Genomic DNA, 19,702 nt, shown 5'->3' with positions numbered 1-19,702 from the left:
GTAAAGGTGGAGATTGTTGACTATTAAAGGCATATCATAAAACAGTATAACATCTAATTTGGCATTAAAAAAAAATAGATAATCTTCTTAAACTGCAAATTAACAGGAAACACAAAAAGACTCAACAAGTACACAGCCATAGGATATGAACAGATAATTCACAGAAGTTATATACATTGTTGGGAGTCCCTGGTGGCTCAGACGGTGAAGAATCCACCTGCAATGCAGGAGACTCAGGATCGATCCCTGGGTCAGGAAGATTCCCCTGGAGAAGGGAATGGCTACCCACTCCAGTAATCTTGTTAATACTAAAAAGTCTGACCATATTGAGTGTTGGCAAGGATGTAAAAGAACTGGAACTACACTGCTGATAGGAATTTAAATGGCACAGCCACTTTGGAAAGTAGTTTGCCAGTTGCTTAAAAAGCTCTGTATACATCTACCTTATGACCCAGCTGTGTAACTCCTAGATATTTACCCAAGAGATGAGATAGCACATGTCCATATAAATTCCTGTGCACGAATGCTCATAACAGCTTATTTGTAATAGCCCAACACTGGAAATAACCCAAATGTCCATAAATGGCTTAAGGGATTTTAAACAAATTGTAGTATAACCACATAACAGGACAATAGTACTTGGCAGTAAAAAGGAACACACTACTGATTCATGGTTGAATCTCAAAAAGTCTGAAGTCAGACCCCAAAAAGGAGTTCATAGCATATGATTCCATTTATATGAACCTTATTTACATGAACTTCTAAAAACTGCAAACTGGTAAACTAATCTATAGTCATAGAAAGCAAAGCAGTGGTTGACTGGGCATGAGGTAAGTGGTAGAGAGGAAAGGGAGGAATTCTAAAGGAACGTGAGGAAGCTTTTGGAGTTGATGGATATGTGTTCAGTATCTTGATTATGGTGGTGGTTCCATTGGTATGTCAGACTTATCCAGTTACATGTTTTAAAAGTGTAGTTTGTTGTATGTCATTTATACCTTGGTGGTAAAGAATTCACCTACAATGCAGGAGATGCAAGAGATGCAGATTTGATCCTTGGGTCAGGAAGATCCCCTGGAGAAGGAAATGGCAACCCACTCCAGTGTTCTTGCCTGGAGAATTCCATAGACAAAGGAGCCTGGTGGACTACAGTCCGTGGGGCTGCAGAGTCAGACATGACTGAGCACAGCGTGGCAGCATACCTCAGTAAAGTTGTTGTTGTTGTTTTAATAAGTTTTCGCAGATGGCATTGACAGCTCAAGGAAGAGTTGCAGAGCCATAGCGAGTATCTGAAGTTTTTTCCACAAGCTTAGAGGCTGTAAGCCAGGGATTTTCCTGGCTTTCATTTTCACTCTGGTAGTTATCTTATATTGATAAGACTTCTGTTGGCAAAACACATGCATTATTAGTTCAGTAGTATAAATCTGTGTAAGACTGAACACTGACAAGGTAAACCCTAGTCTTTGGAGTTTTACGCTGATGAAGCTTTTGCTGAATTCTCAGCTTTTCAGTCCTATGTTGTAGTCGAGGGATGGACTTGTACTTCCCATGTGTAGCAGCATCTGACCCTGATGCCCTGCGGCGCTGTGCCTTGCCTCCGCACAGGGCGGCAGGTGAGCAGCGAGTGCCAGGGGGAGATGCTGGACTACCGCCGCATGTTGATGGAAGACTTCTCTCTGAGCCCCGAGATCATCCTGAGCTGCCGAGGGGAGATCGAGCACCACTGCTCGGGGCTGCATCGGAAAGGGCGGACCCTGCACTGTCTGATGAAGGTGGTGCGGGGGGAGAAGGGGAACCTTGGAATGAACTGCCAGCAGGCGGTAAGGACCCATTTTCTCCTGCCATTTTTGCTGTTAAAACATTTTATCTGCTGAGGAACCTCCTCTTCCTGAGCTTATTTATCTGGATTATCTGGGTCATCACAGTGAACTTTAGGTATTAAGAACTAGGCAAAAACTGAAGATAGATGATCTAGAGGGAGAAAATGTTCTTAGTTGTCTACTTCATTATCTATCCTCAGTCAGATGGAGGAATGTTCTGCAGTAATTTGTTTCTCAAGGTTTCCGTCCTTGATACAATAGACTTCCACACTTGTCTTTGTTGACCATTAACTTTCTTTGTTTTCTCCTTGGTGGCTTTGATTTAGTGATCTGTTAACAAACTGTGAAGCTTCAGAATAATTATTAATGAGTATATACTCTTCCAAATACCCTGTGAACATAAACTTAAATTCTTTTCAGCTATGACTGAACAAATCTGGGCCCAGTCTCTCCTAGACCGAAGAGACTGCTGTTTGTCCTCTAGACTAATCATTTTTTGGAAGTGTTTTCTCGGGTCTTTCTAAGCAGTCGGGGGGGTGTATAATCACGTAACCATTCACGCCCTTGGTTAACGTCCCACACTGCTGTCCCTGGCTTCTGGTGTGGTGGTCCCTCGAGCTGTTAGCCTCCTGTTCTGTCGGGCGTTTGCTGTCGTCTTTTAGAACCTGCAGTCTGGTGCATGCACGGAGAATGCTCAGAGTTGGCCTGTCAGTCAGGGATATTTAACTGATACAGTTCTTAGAGAAACTTTCAGACTTGCATGATGCTTAATAACAATCTCTCAAAAAAAGATGTAAATATTTTGGTCTTCATCAGCAAACATCATAAATAAAATTGGTAGTCATTTGACAGTAGTAATAATCTTCCTACTGACTAACCACTGCATTTTGTAGCTTCTTCAAATTGCCACAGAGAATTGGTATAAATAACTTCCATCCCAGGAAACTGGAAATTTTTCCTATTTCTCTCATCTTGTTTGTTGACTTCTTTGAGAATAGACAGATTTGGGATTTTTCTTTTTTCATTTTCTTTTGATCTTTGTTCTCTGATCAGATATGTGATGGGGTCAGTGCTTTTGTATGAACCTCTGTAAGCGTGTAGGTAAAATGGATGAGGCTCAGAGAAGGCTCCTGCAGAGGCTAAATCCATGACACAAAAAGGTCTCCAATTCTTTAACTTGGAACAAAGGGAACCCCAAGCAGAAGGATTGTAGTTTTCAAATTTGCTTTGTGTAATTTAAGATTTCCACCCCAAAACACCATCTGCTGCCCATCTGTAGTAATAATGATTATTTTTAATCTGTTGAAAAGCTTTGCAGCTTACACAACCTTCTATATATTATTCTTTGTTATAATCCGCCACAGTTAAAAAATCTGAAACTTAGAGGTTAATCAACTTGCCTTTGTTCTCAGAGCTAATATCTGCCAGTGCCAGACTATTAATAGAATGCAGGTTTTCTCATCCTTAATTTAGAGCTTTTTCTTCTGTGCCCCAACTGCTTTCTCCTCAAAGACAGGGAAAAAAAGAATCTGAGGCACATCTTCTCATGCTTTCACTTTATTTTATGACAAAGGTTGGAAGCAGAAGTAAATGTTAAAGAATATATTCTCATCTTCAGCTGCATAATGACAAGTATTTTTCTGTATACTGTGATAGACAAGCTCTGGTTTATCTCTTGGGCATATAAAAAAGTTGAGAAAAAATAGGAAATTATAAGTAATATTATATTCTTATTTTCTATCATTGATATTTCTTACAACTGAAATCTCACATCTCCTTTTAATGAACCAGAGTATACTTGTTTTATGCCAGTGTCTTTGCAGCAAAATTCAAATTCTAGATTTTTAAGACCAAATCAGATCTCTTACTGGAAATATCTTCTGTTGACTCTTCTCCACTCAGCTCTGGCTTGGCACTGAATATCAAATTTATAATAATTTGATTAACAGATGTGAGGAAAGAGGCAGCTTTTATATTGTAAAGTTCTTTTGTTCTGCAAATATCCAGGGATGGTTCATACAGGTAGGCAAGCTATCCCTACCATGAGTTATAATCCTGCAAAGTAGAGGAACCAGTTACAACATATTTGACCAGAGCTGTTGAGCTTGGCCAGTGACGATCGTAGTACTTTGTTAAGAGTGCATGGTGATATACCGTACTCAGAACTAATTAAAGATACAGCACTGCTCACCCTAGATGGTAAGTGACTTTCTTTCTTCCTTCTTTTTTTTTCAATCCAGCTTCAAACACTGATTCAGGAGACTGACCCTGGTGCAGATTACCGCATTGATAGAGCTTTGAATGAAGCTTGTGAATCTGTAATACAGACAGCCTGCAAACACATAAGATCCGGAGACCCAATGTAGGTTATCTTGTTTGTGGTATTTATCCACATATTGTATCTGGCAGCGCAACATGGGGAACGTATCCACAAATGACTCGGATGGTTCAACAACTGAAATTTCATTAAACAGGAACACATACCAGCTTTTGTTAAGACTAGTGTTGGGATTGAGACCTGGGCTCTGCCTCATCTGTGAGGTAGAGAACCTAGTCCTGGCTTTGTCATGATGTCTGTTGACAGTGACTGAGAAGGCACAGTCTTAGACATTAGGTCACTGAATCATTCTACTTAATGGCCAAATAAAAGAGAAACTCTCAGGATAAAATGATACATGCTTTGTTTGGCTGTATACTTTCCATTCCCTTTGTATATTGACTCATATACGTTGGATTCTTGACAATTATTAGAGAGTAATTAATTATACTTGAAATAAAACACAAAATGTGGTGGTTGGAAGGGTTCATTGTGGACACAGTGAACTCTGAAGTTATATCCAAGATCTAGGAAAGCTGTAAAATGCTATGATAAATCACTGGAGTCTCACGTATTGATTTTATTCCATATGATATGCAAATAGCTCTTAAAACCAGGTTGCAAGAAAGAACAGGTTTCCCATTCTGCAAAAATCTGTATAGCCTGCAGCCAGCAGTACCCAACTGTGTAAAACAAATGCAGTCCACGTTTCTCTTCGTTCTGCTATGCATACCCTCCAGCTGTTCATGCTGGGGTAAGAGGTTAGAGAAAGGTCTTCCTCCTTAAGGAAAGAGGTTGGAGGAAGTAGACAAACCCTGTTAAGACTGACTATTTACCAATAGGAAAACAACTGTCAAGGAGGTGGGGGAGGGGGGAGGAGGGAACACCTACAGATAAAATAGATTTAAGATACTATCAATTAAATGCAGGATGTAGACCTTTTCTAGGTCCAGATTTGAACAGACATGTGAAAAGGCATGAGACAATTGGAAAAATTTGAAAGCTGACAGGATATTTCATTATATTAAGGATTTTTAAATTAATTTCTTTGATGGATAAAGGTATTGTGTTTTCATATTATAGAGAAACATGCTGAAGTATTTACAAATGAAATGGTAGGGTATCTGGGATTTACTTCAAAATATCATCTAGGGGGGTATAAGGTTAAAACAAACTTGGCCATAGATTGATAAAGCTATGGGAGGGGAAGATGGATATTAGATTCTCTACTCTTGTATGGTTGGAAGTTTCTCATAATAAACAGCGAATTATAAAGCAGCTGTGCACAGATCTTGTATAAGCCGAGTCCTCAGTGCTAAGTGGCTCTGAAGTTGATACAAGGTAGAGTCACGGTTAGGTTGAGTTAATTTGAGTGATTCTTGGGCAAGTAAGTTCCTGATTGCCTAGGAAAATAGCTGAATGGCTTTTTCTGCAGACAAGGAAGTACTGGTGTTAGAGTTCTGAGCCAGAACTGTCCCTCGTTACAATTTCACCCCTGTTTTCTGCCCAGGATCCTCTCATGCCTGATGGAACATTTATACACAGAGAAAATGGTGGAAGATTGTGAACACCGTCTCTTAGAGCTGCAGTATTTCATCTCCCGAGATTGGAAGTGAGTATTCTGAAGCCATAATAAGTCTAAGCCTCTGCCTGTTCTCCTGGATAGTCACTATCCTTCACATTTTAAAAAAAAATAATCACTAGTAATTTGTTTTTGTTAAGTTGTGAGATAGCTGGCACTCTGATCTCCAGAAAAACCTCTTTCTTGCTTTCAGAACAGTACCTAAAGGCAGAGGCCGCCCCTACAGGTCTGTCCCCGTGTCCCCATTAATTACTACATTGGCAGTCAGGGTCAGGTGTTTCTGATATCACAGACCCATCTGGAAAGAAATTGGGCACCTATGGGGCAGCAGAAGCATCTTCAAATACGTCTCTAAGAAGAGAATAGTGATTTTTAATGTTTATTGATTTGTCTTGGGTATGGGATTTCACTTTATTTCTGTGACTAATTCAAAGTTATTAAATTTATTCTATCTTAAGAAGCTCTTATCAGTAAATGACAACTTGATTCTCTTCTCATCCTGTTAACCAGAAAAGTGGGGAGGGAGGTCAATGAACTAGAAGACTCTCTGTCATGGTCAGAATAACTGTTGTGTTGGCTGCAGTCAACAGAGATTATTTGAAGACTCAGTGTGTTTTTGTTTCCTCAAGTTAGCTCCTGAAAGGACTTCAGAAAGTGGGGTGGGAATTTCCCCATGCTTACTCATGCTGTCTGAGTAAGTATGAAACTGCTATTTCAGTTTCATACTAAATTGAAATAGCGAAGAGCTTACTGAGTCTATTACCTTAAAAAATTATGTCTTTGGGTTTTGGTTTCTAATGTCTTTTGGTTTTTGTCTTCTGTGATTCCTTCATCCATGATCAAAAGATGCTTCACAATCTTTATATTTTTAATGGGAGGATAATTACTTTACAATATTGTGTTGGTTTCTGCCATATATCAGTGTGAATCAGCCATAGGTGTATGTATGTCCCGTCCCTCTTGAACCTCCCTCCCACCTCCCACCCCATGCTTCACAACCTTTAAAGCTGCTTATTAAATATTAGCCTTTTTCCTCCCATTAAGTAGCCCTCCCTCAAATTTGACATTATCATGTAGACAGAATGAAATATCCATTGGTTTGATTTGGAGATGCAGCCAGCTCATCACCTAACTCACTGTCTCCAGAGTCAGAATTAACTGTCAAAAAAGTTTTTTAAATTGATAAGCATGTGCAGGTAAACTAAAAATGTAACTGCCTTACCTTGCATAGGAAACTACTAGAGAGGAACTTGAGTAGATTATTTATCTTGTCCTTTTCTAATCTTAATGAATCTAGTATAGCAAGTAGGATTGAATTATACTCACACTTGGAAAAAAATGGAAGGAAAAGCTGCAAATTGCCTGGTGATAGCTACAACCCTTGTCTCATTTCAACCAGGGCAGGTTAATGCCGAGTCCGTTATTGTAATGTGTGCTTTACACTGCAGGATACCATCTTTGAGGTAGAACTTAAATCTTCTGTTTTAAGGGTTAAACCTCTCCAGATTGACTACTGTGTGTTCTTGAAGAACAGAATTCAGAAATATACTTGTGCTTACCTGCTGTCTCCATTACCCTAGAAGTGATTCTCGACCGGTACACAGACAAGCACTTTGCAAAACCCCTTAGCATGTCATTAGGAGGAAAGGCATAGAAAGAGTAATTGTCTCTTAACTCTTAACCTTACAGGCTGGACCCTGTCTTGTACCGCAAATGCCAGGGAGATGCATCGCGTCTTTGCCACACTCACGGTTGGAATGAAACCAGTGAACTTATGCCTCCCGGAGCTGTGTTCTCCTGCTTATACCGCCATGCCTACCGCACTGAGGAGCAGGGCAGGAGGGTATGCACTCGATACTGACTTCATTTCTTCCTGCTGGTCGTTTGTTTAATTTGTTTGCTACGCACTGTTGAGATTCTTGTTCATCCTAAGACAACTGTTAGTGTATCTGGAGAAGAGGGTTACTTCATTACTTGAAGGTTCTTCATTCAGTAACTGTACATAGAGTTGTTCTACCAGCTTCTTCCCATCTGATTTTATGTTTTTAACAAAATGAGAGGACATTTCCAGTTTTTCTTTATGTTACCAAATCTAAAGACAAGTAGACAGATTTTGCTACCCTAACTTTATGTAGCTTTAAAGACCCATTAGAAGCTCTTAGCCAAGACATAAAGGGCTGTTAGGCGTCTGCTCTTGGCGGAAGGACCCGTAATGCCTGCATTGATGAGGCCTCCCCCCAGTGCACTAGGGGAGCGGCAGCCTCTTCCTCAGCTCTTGGTACTCCTCTGCCCTGAGTGCTGCCTCTTGTTGGGAAATTTGTATATGCTTGGCAGCATTTGCTGCCTGCCAGTCCCATACTGTTTATTCTCTCTTAAATCAGGACCAGCATCCTACTCTGCATTCACAGGGTCGTGGCACACTGGTTTAGCTAAACAAAAAAACTCTCTACCTTATCCAGACGAATCCAGTTCACATTTTAATTGACATTTGGCTTACAATATTATATTAGTTTCATGTGTACAGTGTAGCGATTTGGTCCTAACTCACTTTTATCAGGATCCTCTGAGAAAAGGATAGTGTTTCGTACGATACTTTAGAAAATGCTGAATGTATTATCACATTCCAAGAGGTAAAGGTGTTCAGAAGCCTCCTAGAACATTTAATTTTTCTTCTGGAAGAGATGAGATACAAAGTTTGGTTCAAATAATTGTAAAGATATATCAGTTTTCTGATGATAGATTTTGTATATCTCGTGTCATTTGGTTAGTATTTTGCTTCTTATTTCTCATATAGCTCTCACGGGAATGCCGAGCTGAAGTCCAGAGGATCCTCCACCAGCGTGCCATGGATGTTAAGTTGGATCCCGCCCTCCAAGACAAGTGCCTGATCGATCTGGGGAAATGGTGCAGTGAGAAAACAGAGACCGGACAGGTAGGTGGCAAAGCTACCTGCTTATCCTGTGGCGACAACAGTAATACTGGTCATGACGAGCGTTTATGTGGGCTACCGACACTGTGAAATCCATCTCCACCGACTTCACAGAGGGATTTGTTATATTACTCATTGTTCTCTCTATAAGAAATCCTGAGGAAAATGTTCCCTTTGGTCTCTGTAATTGTACTTCTCCTAAGCAGCTAGTTTGGTTTAATGTTACGGTTATTACATTTTATAACTGATTGTTTTCTCTCCTTGTATTGCCTCTTGAAAAGCCTCGAGCCAAAGATGTAGCCTGCCTTTAGCAAGTGTATAAGATTTTGTTGTAGGCATTTTGTGTACTTACTGGCTTCATTCCACTTTCCTTAAAGTTTCCTTTTTTTTTTTTACTCATTTTTAATTTATTTTATCTTGCTTTTTTTTTTCTTTTATAAGGTACGTTAAGTCCTTTTGAGGGAAGGCAGGGTACAGATATGTACACTGATATGCATGAATAGTGTATGTGCTTGCCCTACCACAGATCTAAAAGAGATGTAGGAATGGAATTATATTTTCCACTTAGTAATTGATAGAATTGATGTTCAGAGAAGTGAAGTGTATTGACTTTCTTGCTCAGAGCTCATAGCCCTAGCCAGGCACTTGTAACCTCTTCAGGAAAGAGTAGAAAAGGACTAGTCCCAAGAATCAGGTACGCGCTATAAGCGGCTTGTTGGGATTTTGTGCCTAGTTTAAAAAAAAAAAAAAAAAAAAAAGATACGTAAGATATGTTACTGCATCCCAGCAAATTAAGTGGGAAGATGGCTTATCTTTATCTCTAGGTGAAGGAACCAAGCAATGAGGAGCGGCTGCTAGTTTAAAGCCCCATTAATACTAGAATGAGGCATGAACAGTTCCATTTGTGCCTCTCCAAAACACCCCCTGGGGTTAAACTAGTAAAAAGTCACATATGCAGCAATTGGACATTTTTTAAAAGCAACATAATGCCTACTCAGATCTCTTGGCCTGGGAATATCATTTTTGGCTGTCTGTTTCCTGGGCCTACTGTAGTTCTGTCGAGTTTATTGTTAGAAAATGGCATATAATTTAGCTTTCTACTGCCTCTGTCTAATGAAACAAGGGATATGGTCATATGGAATCCCATGAAACAGTTTCCTTTCATACCCTCTATAAAGTAACGGTGAGAAAGCTGTACCACATGACAGCCCATCACTGTGGAGCTAAACTTAGGAAATGAGTTCACAAATGGAATTTTCCCCCTAGCCATTTATCTACTCCCAGAAGTTTTATGCATTTTCCTTTAGGGTCCCCCCACCCCTCCACTCCCTTTCTGACTCTTGTATAATTCCTGCAGTCCTTCTCCTCCCCTTCCATTCTGATTCCAAAACAGATTCTTGCAGAATAGTCAGGAAGTTAAACTTGATCCTTTAACAAAGCCTTTTGCTGAGAAATAGCTGTTCATGTGCTTTTGGAAAGTAAGCTAAATGTAAAACTTAAAACTTCTAGGTTTAATAATAGACTGATGTTACAAGGTAGCTCCAGCTCTGTTCCCAGGTAAGATAGCTTTTAGTTACTCAAGCTCTAGTGTGCTCACCTGTTGTGCAGGTACCCTCAGAGGATCCTTTTATTCAGGCAAGGGTTAGAATCCCAGGTTTGATTTGCAGGACCTATTCATTCTCTACTGTGTTTTAGACCCTGTGTCCCCAGCCTGCTTTGCCCATGAGGAATCTTAAAATATGCCATCTCTTTCACTGAATATTTTGTCCAGTGATTATCATGAAAGTACAGATTAGCAGGGTGTTGACGGAATGGAATGAAGGCCTGTAAGGTCTTCAGACTCTGAGAACACCCAAACGTTGACTCTCTGTGGACTTACCAGTTTGGCCTTCTGAAGGATTTGCATGGTTGCTGTACCCCTTTGTCAAACCACCCTGATACATCAAATCATTCATTGCCTTTTCAACAATCCCAATTTGGGGAATCAAATAAAGCTTTAGCATTTTGTTCAGTGAATTCATTTTAAAAAGAAAAGACCTCTGAAAAGGAAGTGGACACTGGTGTCTCATCTCCCCTTGATCGTTGATATAATTAACAAATGCTAAGAGATTGCCTTTTTATTTGCAGGAGCTTGAATGCCTCCAGGATCATCTCGATGACTTAGCTGTGGAGTGCAGAGATATAGTTGGCAACCTCACTGAGTTAGAGTCCGAGGTAAGCAGTTTGCAACTTGTGGAAGGAAAGTGCCCTGTCAGCAGCCTTTCTTTCCTTCTTAGTTCCGCTGTTTCTAGACTCTTGAGAGAGCAGCTTCTCTGTAGAACAAAAGCAACCTTGTCAGATTGCCTGCTTGCTTTATCAAGAAGAGTATTGTGGTGCTTCCTGAACCCCTTTCCTCGTTTCTCCAGCATTTGGCCCTTTGATCTGCTTCATAAATCAGAATTAACATAGTGACTAGACCAGTATTAGTCACATTCAAGGATAGCCCAAGCACTCCTATTATGTCATCCTTTAGCTCTTTCAGTTAGATCATTTGGTAATGTGTGTTCACTGAAATAAACGCCTGGGATTTGCAGTTAAACATGGAAGATTGATTACATGTGTTTTTCTTTGTTCCATCCTGAAACCCACTAAAATATAAAAAGTGAGATTTAAAAAACCTTCTAAGCATAGGCATACTATTTGAAAATACAGAGATTATCATTGAAGGGGAGGCATTTAAAAATGCTTAAGTTGTTTTGTAGGGCCAGACATCAGGGAAATGGGGAGTTGCTGTTTTGTTTACCATTAACCTTTTAGAACTATTTAAGTTGTCAAAATGGGCAATATATAAAATTATATTTCTCGGGATCTTTTTTTTTTTTTTTTCACTTCTATTTTTCAAAAGTGTGCTGCCTTCTTTTATCTCCTGTCAGCTCCTTTCTCATTCCTATCGTCCTTGTGGGCTAATGAGGACATTCTAGGGTGTGCAGCTCTTTAAAGGACAATGTTATTTCAGCAGCTGGTGCTGCACAGCAGTTAGTTCCCTTGAAGGCAGTTAGCATGTGTTCCCTGGAGGCAGCGGTTTGTCGTCTGGTCTGATGACGGGGTGATAGATGTCAGTCACTCCTGTTTTCATTTTGAACTACTTGGCTCTGGGGAGAAACTCCAAAGGCTTTACATACTCTAGTATTATTTGTAAATTTTTTTTTTCTCCCCACTGCTCTTAATCCTGCCTTCCCTCTTGTTCAAGTGCAAGGGGAATCTGCCTCTGGAAAACTCGCCTTCCACAGTGCCATGAAGGAACATTAGAGGAGGAGCATGGAACCTCTGTTCATGCTGAGGCGCTCATTGAAATGCTGGGAAAGCTCCCAAACGCACTTAATGGATTATTTACCCATCAGATGACACTGACGCAGAGAAAGAAACAGCTCCTTCCCCCACCCCTGGCCCTTTCTAAAGCAGAATTACTCATATTTTAATTTTCTACAGGATATTCAAATAGAAGCCTTGCTGATGAGAGCCTGTGAGCCCATCATTCAGAACTTTTGCCACGTAAGTGACATCTGGAAGAACATGGGTTAGAACCAATTTCACTGTGGCTTTGGCCCCCACGTGTATTGGACTTACAATGCCCACATTGTTCCTGAGTGATAACCAACTTTAACAAGTTAAAGTTGAAAATGTAAACAACATCAGGAGGAGTCAGGAGGGGTCCACCATCCTGGGAAACCCTATTTGCTGACCCCTCGTGGACGACCAGAGAGGTGGCTAGAACCACTTGCCAAGATGCCCTTTGTAAGGAAAGGAGAAGGGGGAACCCCCTTAGCAGGACTGGGTTGCCTTCAATACATACCACCAAGATTTGCTAACAGTAGGGTGGCTCTCCCCTTTCAGCTGTCTCCTTCTACCTGATGTTGAGGAAATTCTATTACTTTATGACTCACTGAACTACCTAAATTGTGGGAGTAAAACATACTCAGGAACCATAGGAGTCTTGACAACCAGGAGACGATGTTAGATGTTATCCCCAAGCCTGCTGCCCGCTCCATACAAGGAAAGGAGTTAAAAGGACTGCATAGTACACGTTTTTATTGGAGCTTCATGCAGGGCAACTTGCTGTATAAATTTTATCTCACTGAACATTGGTCCTTCATCATTTCTCAGGCTTATTTGGACATAATTTCTGATGCGCCTTATTTGTAATGGCTCTAGAATCAGTCTCGTTTGCATTTTTTCATGGGCTGGGGTACGGGGTTTGTTCAGGAATGGTTACAAATGAAGTGTTAAGTATGCACTGCCTTCCCCAGGATGTGGCAGATAACCAGATAGACTCTGGGGACCTGATGGAGTGTCTGATTCAGAACAAACACCAGAAGGATATGAACGAGAAGTGCGCCGTCGGAGTCACCCACTTCCAGCTGGTTAGTAGTGCCCGGCACGTCCTTGTCTCCAATGATTAGGCTGTTGAACCTGTTCCTCTTTCAGGACATCAGAGCACCTCTTCAGTGAAAAGTCATTTTTTCCAAATACCTGTTTAGTGCAGCAGCTCAGATGGGTATCAGTACACTAGGATCTAAGCCTTTCTTTTAAATCATGCTACCCAGGTCTGGTATTTGAATAAGAAGATTAAACCACAGTCTTCGTAGTTACCCCAGGCCTAAGTGAAGTACTTCTAATAAAGCAAGCACTTCCTTCCCAGGAGGATGAAATCTAGTCATCTTTGTAAAACTGACCTCTTCTTGGGGAACTAGCCTCCCTGACTGCTTCCTCGAGTGGCTCTCAGGGCCTCTGGACTGTGGGCACTGGGAGATGGGGAAGAATAGACACACGCTGCCCTCGGCGACCTGGGTGCGTTCTGGTGAGAGAAAAGCAAAAACACATTTACATATAAGTATATAGTTTCAGCTGAGTTTGTGAAGAAAAATAAAGCAGCGTACTGCCTGCAGGGTGATGGAGAAAAGGGGACTTGAGAAGGAGGTGTTTGAATGGAAGCGTCAAGGAAGTGAGGCAGCACGCCACAGGGAGACCTCGGGGGAGAGGCCCTGCCCGTGTGTGACTGGAAGCTGGCGTACCTGGGAGCAGAAGACCCAGGAGCGTGCAGCGGGGAGCTCCGCAAGCCAGGGAGCCTGAGGGAGACAGGGTTGTGCCAGCCGGGAGGCAGGCTGCTGCAGACAGCATATGAGCACAGTTACACCCAGCACTGCCGGTGAGGCCTTGTCACAGAGCTGCTGATTTTCTTTTCCATCTTCTTGTTCAGGTGCAGATGAAGGATTTTCGGTTCTCTTACAAGTTTAAAATGGCCTGCAAGGAGGACGTGTTGAAGCTTTGCCCCAACATAAAGAAGAAGTATGTAGCTTTTAACTGATTCGTTCTGCCTCGCTGCAGCCCCTCTTGGCTGCTGGATGAGTAGCTAAGATGTCAGGCAGCCGGCCACCATCTGGGAGGGTGACCCCCTGCCCACCCCCTTGGTGTTGTGGCTGGACCCCGTCTGGGAGGGTGACCTCCTGCACACCCCCTTGGTGTTACAGCTGAGCCCCGTCTGGGAGGGTGACCTCCTGCACACCCCCTTGGTGTTACAGCTGAGCCCCATCTGGGAGGGTGACCTCCTGCACACCTCTTTGGTGTTAAGGCCGAGCCCCGTCTGGGAGGGTGACCTCCTGCACACCCCTTGGTGTTACGGCTAGGCCCCGGGCTGCCTGGACATAGCCTCTCTGTGGCAGCTGAGAGCCACGCCTGGCGGTAGTTCTAAAGTGGGGAGACTGTAGCCTAAAGGAGCATTGTTTCATTTCCCCGTGCAGACCGCCTAACTGATGAAGCAGATACAGGTTTATGTACTTAAGTGAGCAGGTTGCAGTGTGGATAGGAGGTTAGCTGATGTCCTTGGGCATCATCCCATTACATCATCTCTCAGGGAAGCCACACAGGCCTTCACTGAGTGAGAGAGTAGTAAAGAAACAAACACTGTATTCATCTAGGAACCAGGTCCTAATGAGGAGAATGATGAGTTTTGATAGCATGGCTTCCCAAATTCTCCTATGCTGCTCTTCGCAGAAGTGAACTTCCGGAATGCATATCCCCTCAGATAAACCGGGTTCCCATTTTTGCTTAGGTTTCTGTCCTTCTCAGAGTGTATTTTCACAGTGTAGCAAAGACACTGTCCAGAGTTGAGAGTGGAGTAGCATTCCTCTCTGGTCACATGCATTTGACAAAACAAGTGTTAAACTGTCCTTGCACACACATCCCCTCTGTGGCCACCCCACCAGCCAGGCATGTTGTCGGCATTCGGGCTGGGGCCCAGTGTTTGTGACGTGTACAGTCAAATTGCTGCATTGAGCGCTCTGAAAACACAGTGAGACTTCACAGGAAAGGCATTCAGAACATGGTAAAGGGGTACATGGGCCATGGAGGGCTGGTGTGGCCCCTGCCCCAGCCCAGGTCTCGACCGTCTGCTTCTGTGTGGCTCCAGCCTGGCTCAGGCCTCTTTGTTTCCGCGCAGGGTGGACGTGGTGATCTGCCTGAGCACCACCGTGCGCAACGACACTCTCCAGGAAGTCAAGGAACACAGGGTGTCCCTGAAGTGCCGCAAGCAGCTGCGGGTGGAGGAGCTGGAGATGGTAATGCCTGGGAGCACAGCTCTGGTCCCAGGAACCACAGGGCAGGGTTCAGAGAGCTGGGTGAAGGGCGAGGGCAAATTGGAAGGTTTTAGCCACAAGCGTGATGGTTAAGACTTAGAGCTACATGCTAAAGTTTTACCAGAGGACAGCTTCTCATTTCCCTTTTTTTTTTTTTAACATGATTAAGTATTTTTTACCACACGTAACTGGAAGTCCAGCTGTAAGACAAGCTGTGAGCATGTGATGCCAATCATTGCATCAATAATGTCCTCAAGGGTTGAGGTCTCTCCCTCTCCACTCTGCTGTTCTTGGGCACCAGCTTCATCATTAAGGCTGGTCTCCCTCGTGGCTGCACGGTGGCTGCCCACAACACCCGGGCCACCTGCTCCAGTACTCATCTCCAGCTGGAAAACAGAAACAAGAGAAAACTGACCCCGCACGAAACAAAGGTCCTCCTCCAGTTGGATTGTGTAGTTTGAGATCTGTGCCCCGTCCCCCTCAGGGGAGGCACTCACTGATGAGCTTTCTGGTGATCAAGGTGACGTGGGTGTTGGGAAGGCGCCCAGTGTACACTGAGAGGACACCTTCCACTTTACCTTTGAGGTGAGGCCCAAGCCATGTGAAGACAGCTAAAAATATGTATTAATTTTATGTTTTGTATTTTGAATCGTATTTATTTCACCTCAGTTCAGTTCAGTCGCTCAGTCGTGTCTGACTCTTCGCGACCCCATGGACTGCAGTACTCCAGGCCTCCCTGTCCATCACCAACTCCCGGAGCTTGCTCAGACTCATGTCCATTGACTCAGTGATGCCATCCAACCATCTCATCTTCTGTTGTCCCCTTCTCCTCCTGCCTTCAATCTTTCCAAGCATCAGGGTCTTTTCCAGTGAGTCAGTTCTTCATATCAGGTGGCCAAAGTATTGGAGTTTCAGCATCAGCATCAGTCCTTCCAGTGAATATTCAGGACTGATTATCTTTCAGGACTGACTTCCTTTAGGATTGACTGGTTTGATCTCCTTGCAGTCCAAGAGACTCTCAAGAGTCTTCTTGAGAAGACTCATTCTAAGCAGAAAGTAGTAATGAACACCAGAGAATACTAATATCCCCAAAGTTGCATGACCAGGTTTCCACATAAGTAGAACTGGCCTATGCATCCTTTTATAATAGAAACTTTGGGTCCCTAGATGTGAACATGACTCTTTCAGTAAAACAATAAAAGTAGAGTCCTACTTCCATATAATGATTTTAGCTTTCAGAGTGGTTTCCACATCATACTACCTTATTTCATCTTACAGCAGTCCTGTGAAGGGGTCAGAGTAGAATGGTAGCATTTCATTTTGCAAAGAAAGTCCAAGGCCATGAAGCTAGAATAGTGGCCAAACTGAAATTCAGTCCTCCTCCTCCCATTATCGCAGTGGCCCCTTGCATTTATGGCCACCAGACGAGCTCCAGTCTACAAATGTGTAGAGCATTTGATCTCACCAGCGTAGAGTAAGCTTACTTTCCCGTGCTGGCTCTCTCATACAGACAGAGGACATCCGCCTGGAACCAGATCTGTATGAAGCCTGCAAAGGTGACATCAAGAACCACTGCTCCACTGTGCAGTATGGCAACGCACAGGTAACTTTTTGGTTTTTATTTTTTGATGGTGAAAGTAGTATGAAGATATCTTTTTAGTAATTTTCTGTGGGTGGGATAGGTCCCATCCTGTCCTGCCTGATCATCCCTTAAGCCACACTAGGCTGCTTTTCCCAAGCAGAGTACTTTTGCTCACTCTCATTCCTCTTTGCCACCAATTCATTCTCTTCCTTCTCTCTGGTTACCTTGTCCTCCCCCAGCTTGCCTGCCTAGTAAACTCCCAGTGATCTTTCCAATGCCTCCTCCTGCCTATAGCTTTCCCAACACTCTGCACCTCAAAAATTAGTTGTTCTCTCATTTGATCCCATTGCACAGAAGTTCTTAACTGGAGGTCACATAAGAACCACCACGGGAGGTTTTTTTGTTTTTCCCTCTAATTCACAGAACAGGGCCCTAGCCAGAATGATCAGGAATGAGATGCAGTGAAGTGTTTTTGTTTTAGTGTTATTCTGACATTGGATCTACCTCTTGTAGTGCGTGGCGTTGCCACAGTGCGTCAGCCTCAGAGCTGATGGCTTTGTTGTCTTCTAGTATCTGCTCTGGGCGATGCAAAGACCAGTGTCAGTCTGATTCTCAGTTCTGTGTCGTTAATCTACCTCTGAGTTTTCTCTTTATCTTTAATGATCTGTAATTTCACTATGCTATAGTTAGATCTGGTTTTTGTTTTTATTATCCTTGTTGGCTCCGTCTCAGAATTCATGTCTTACTTCAGTTCAAAGAAATTCTCGGACATTGTTCTTTCAAAAATTCCCTTCTTATCCTTCCTTCTGGAACTCCTGTTAGACATTTGGAACATCTGAATCTGTCCTCCATGTCCATTTTTCTTCCACGTTTTTCCTTTCTTTCTCTCTCTATACTACACTCAGGTAGGTAGTTCTTCAGTTCTGTTTCCCAGATTCATAATTTATCATTTTAGGCTTTCCATTCTGCTCTTCAGAGAGACCACCAGTTGGATTTTGTCATTTCTTTTTTTTCCAATGTATGTATTTTAATAAGGAGCACTGATAGTTCCTTCTACCCATCCCTTTTGACATTATTCATTTTTTAATTCATATGCCATGATCCCCCAGTACATTGTTACTAGGCTGTTATCAGTTAAATCAGCTAAAAATAAGAAAAATCATTTTATATTTTTTTCTTCTTTTTTTTCCCTTTTCTAACGCTCTTCCTTTCTTTATGTAGATCCAAGGTTTTGACCTATATATGTTTTCCCTTCTGCCTGAAGAATTTCTTTTTTTAACTTTTTTTTTTGCAAGATGTGTGTATGGTTAATGAATTACCTCAGTTTTTGCTTGTGTGAGAAAGTCTGTCTTCTTTTTTTTTTTTCTGTCTTCGTTTTTGAAAAACAGATTTGCTGGATATAGAATGCTAGGTTGATGGATTTTTTTTTTTCCTCTTACAGTACTTTATTTCACTCCATACTCTTTTATGCATAGTTTTGTTTTTTCTTGTTTTGTTTTGTTTTTGTTTTTTAAGCTGTACCATGCACACAGCCTTTGGGATCTTAGTTTCTTGACCAGGGATTGAACCTGCACCGCCTGCACGGGTAGTGTGGCACCTTAACCTCTGGCCCACCAAAGAAGTGCCTGCGGTTTCTGATTAGAGGTCCACTGTAAATCTTACATCTGAATGTTAGTTTTGTAGAGCTGCCACATTTCCACAAACTGGGCGCCTGAAACCAAATTTATTCTTTCCCAGTCTTGAGGCCTCATCCCTGAAATCGAGGTGTTAACAGACCTGCTGTCTTTCCCGAGGCTCTCGGCTGAAAGCTTCCTTGCTCTGTGTCTTCTGGTGGTGCCAGGCCTTGACTTGGGGTCTCTGCCACCATCCCTAACCCTCACCCTTCAGGGGCAAGGATTGGGTCTGGTTCATACCTGGCATCTCATGCTCTGTTCCCATATGATAAATGATGAGTTGAGCTGAACTTCCTGGCTTGTGCCTACTGTCGAGTCAGGGTTATTGCTGCAGGGAAAGGCAGAGAGCCTGATGTATGCTCCAAAAGAAATCTACAAGAAACAACCCTGGAAGGGAGAAGAAACCAGAAATCTTGAGAGGGTTTCCTTCCCCACAGACTTCCAGTGCAGCCTGCTCGTCATCCATCATTTTTATACATTTGGTTTGCCTCTAGCCCTGAGGTTGTAGATCTATAAATCTATTCTCCTTTGTGAGAAAATCCTGACTCCTGTTACCTAGGAATTAGAGATAGATGATGCCTGGATAGAAAAATGAGGGATGCACCAAGAACTGAATCCTTTAGTCAGGAAACGTGGATTATCAATCCCTGATCCACCTCTTAACTTGTCCATAATTCTTATGCCCTAGATTATTGAATGTCTGAAAGAAAACAAGAAGCAGCTGAGCCCTCGTTGCCACCAGAAAGTGTTTAAGCTGCAGGAGACAGAGATGATGGACCCAGAACTAGACTATACGCTCATGAGAGTCTGCAAGCAGATGATAAAGGTAAGGGGTCTAAAACCAGGGTCACAGTAACAGTAGCATGAGCTTTGCAAGCAGATGATAAAGGTAAGCGTCTAAAACCAGGGTCACAGTAACAGTAGCATGAGCTTTGCAAGCAGATGATAAAGGTAAGGGTCTAAAACCAGGGTCACAGTAACAGTAGCATGAGCTTCTTTACATTTCAGAGTAAATGCACATAATCTTTCAGTATCAACCTGTTTTATATAGCTAAAGCCATGGTTCTCGAACTCTGGCCCCTAGACCTGCAGCACCAGCACCACCTGGGAACTTAGACTCTCAGGCCCCACCTGACCTCTTGAGTCAGTCTCTGCAAGTGGTGGCTTCTGTCTTCACAAGCACCCACGGGT

At 42.6% G+C, this 19,702-nt stretch overlaps 1 protein-coding gene across 1 annotated transcript in view; it reads left to right on the top strand.

Annotated features, from left to right (window-relative positions):
- GLG1 (golgi glycoprotein 1) overlaps positions 1-19,702 on the top strand; it is a 127,739-nt gene that overhangs the window by 96,372 nt on the left and 11,665 nt on the right. The window contains exons 8-19 of the mRNA XM_061386712.1: positions 1,603-1,817; positions 4,058-4,179; positions 5,645-5,746; positions 7,406-7,559; positions 8,511-8,648; positions 10,773-10,859; positions 12,114-12,176; positions 12,932-13,045; positions 13,882-13,970; positions 15,121-15,238; positions 16,767-16,859; positions 19,200-19,337. Of these exons, the coding sequence (XP_061242696.1) occupies positions 1,603-1,817; positions 4,058-4,179; positions 5,645-5,746; positions 7,406-7,559; positions 8,511-8,648; positions 10,773-10,859; positions 12,114-12,176; positions 12,932-13,045; positions 13,882-13,970; positions 15,121-15,238; positions 16,767-16,859; positions 19,200-19,337 (1,433 nt within the window). The remainder of the gene's footprint in view (positions 1-1,602; positions 1,818-4,057; positions 4,180-5,644; positions 5,747-7,405; positions 7,560-8,510; positions 8,649-10,772; positions 10,860-12,113; positions 12,177-12,931; positions 13,046-13,881; positions 13,971-15,120; positions 15,239-16,766; positions 16,860-19,199; positions 19,338-19,702) is intronic.

Source organism: Bos javanicus, chromosome 18, assembly GCF_032452875.1.
Source record: "Bos javanicus breed banteng chromosome 18, ARS-OSU_banteng_1.0, whole genome shotgun sequence".
In the NCBI taxonomy this organism is placed as follows: domain Eukaryota; kingdom Metazoa; phylum Chordata; class Mammalia; order Artiodactyla; family Bovidae; genus Bos; species Bos javanicus.
The sequence above is the reverse complement of the archived record's forward strand: the minus strand, read 5'-3'. Positions and strand labels throughout refer to the sequence as shown.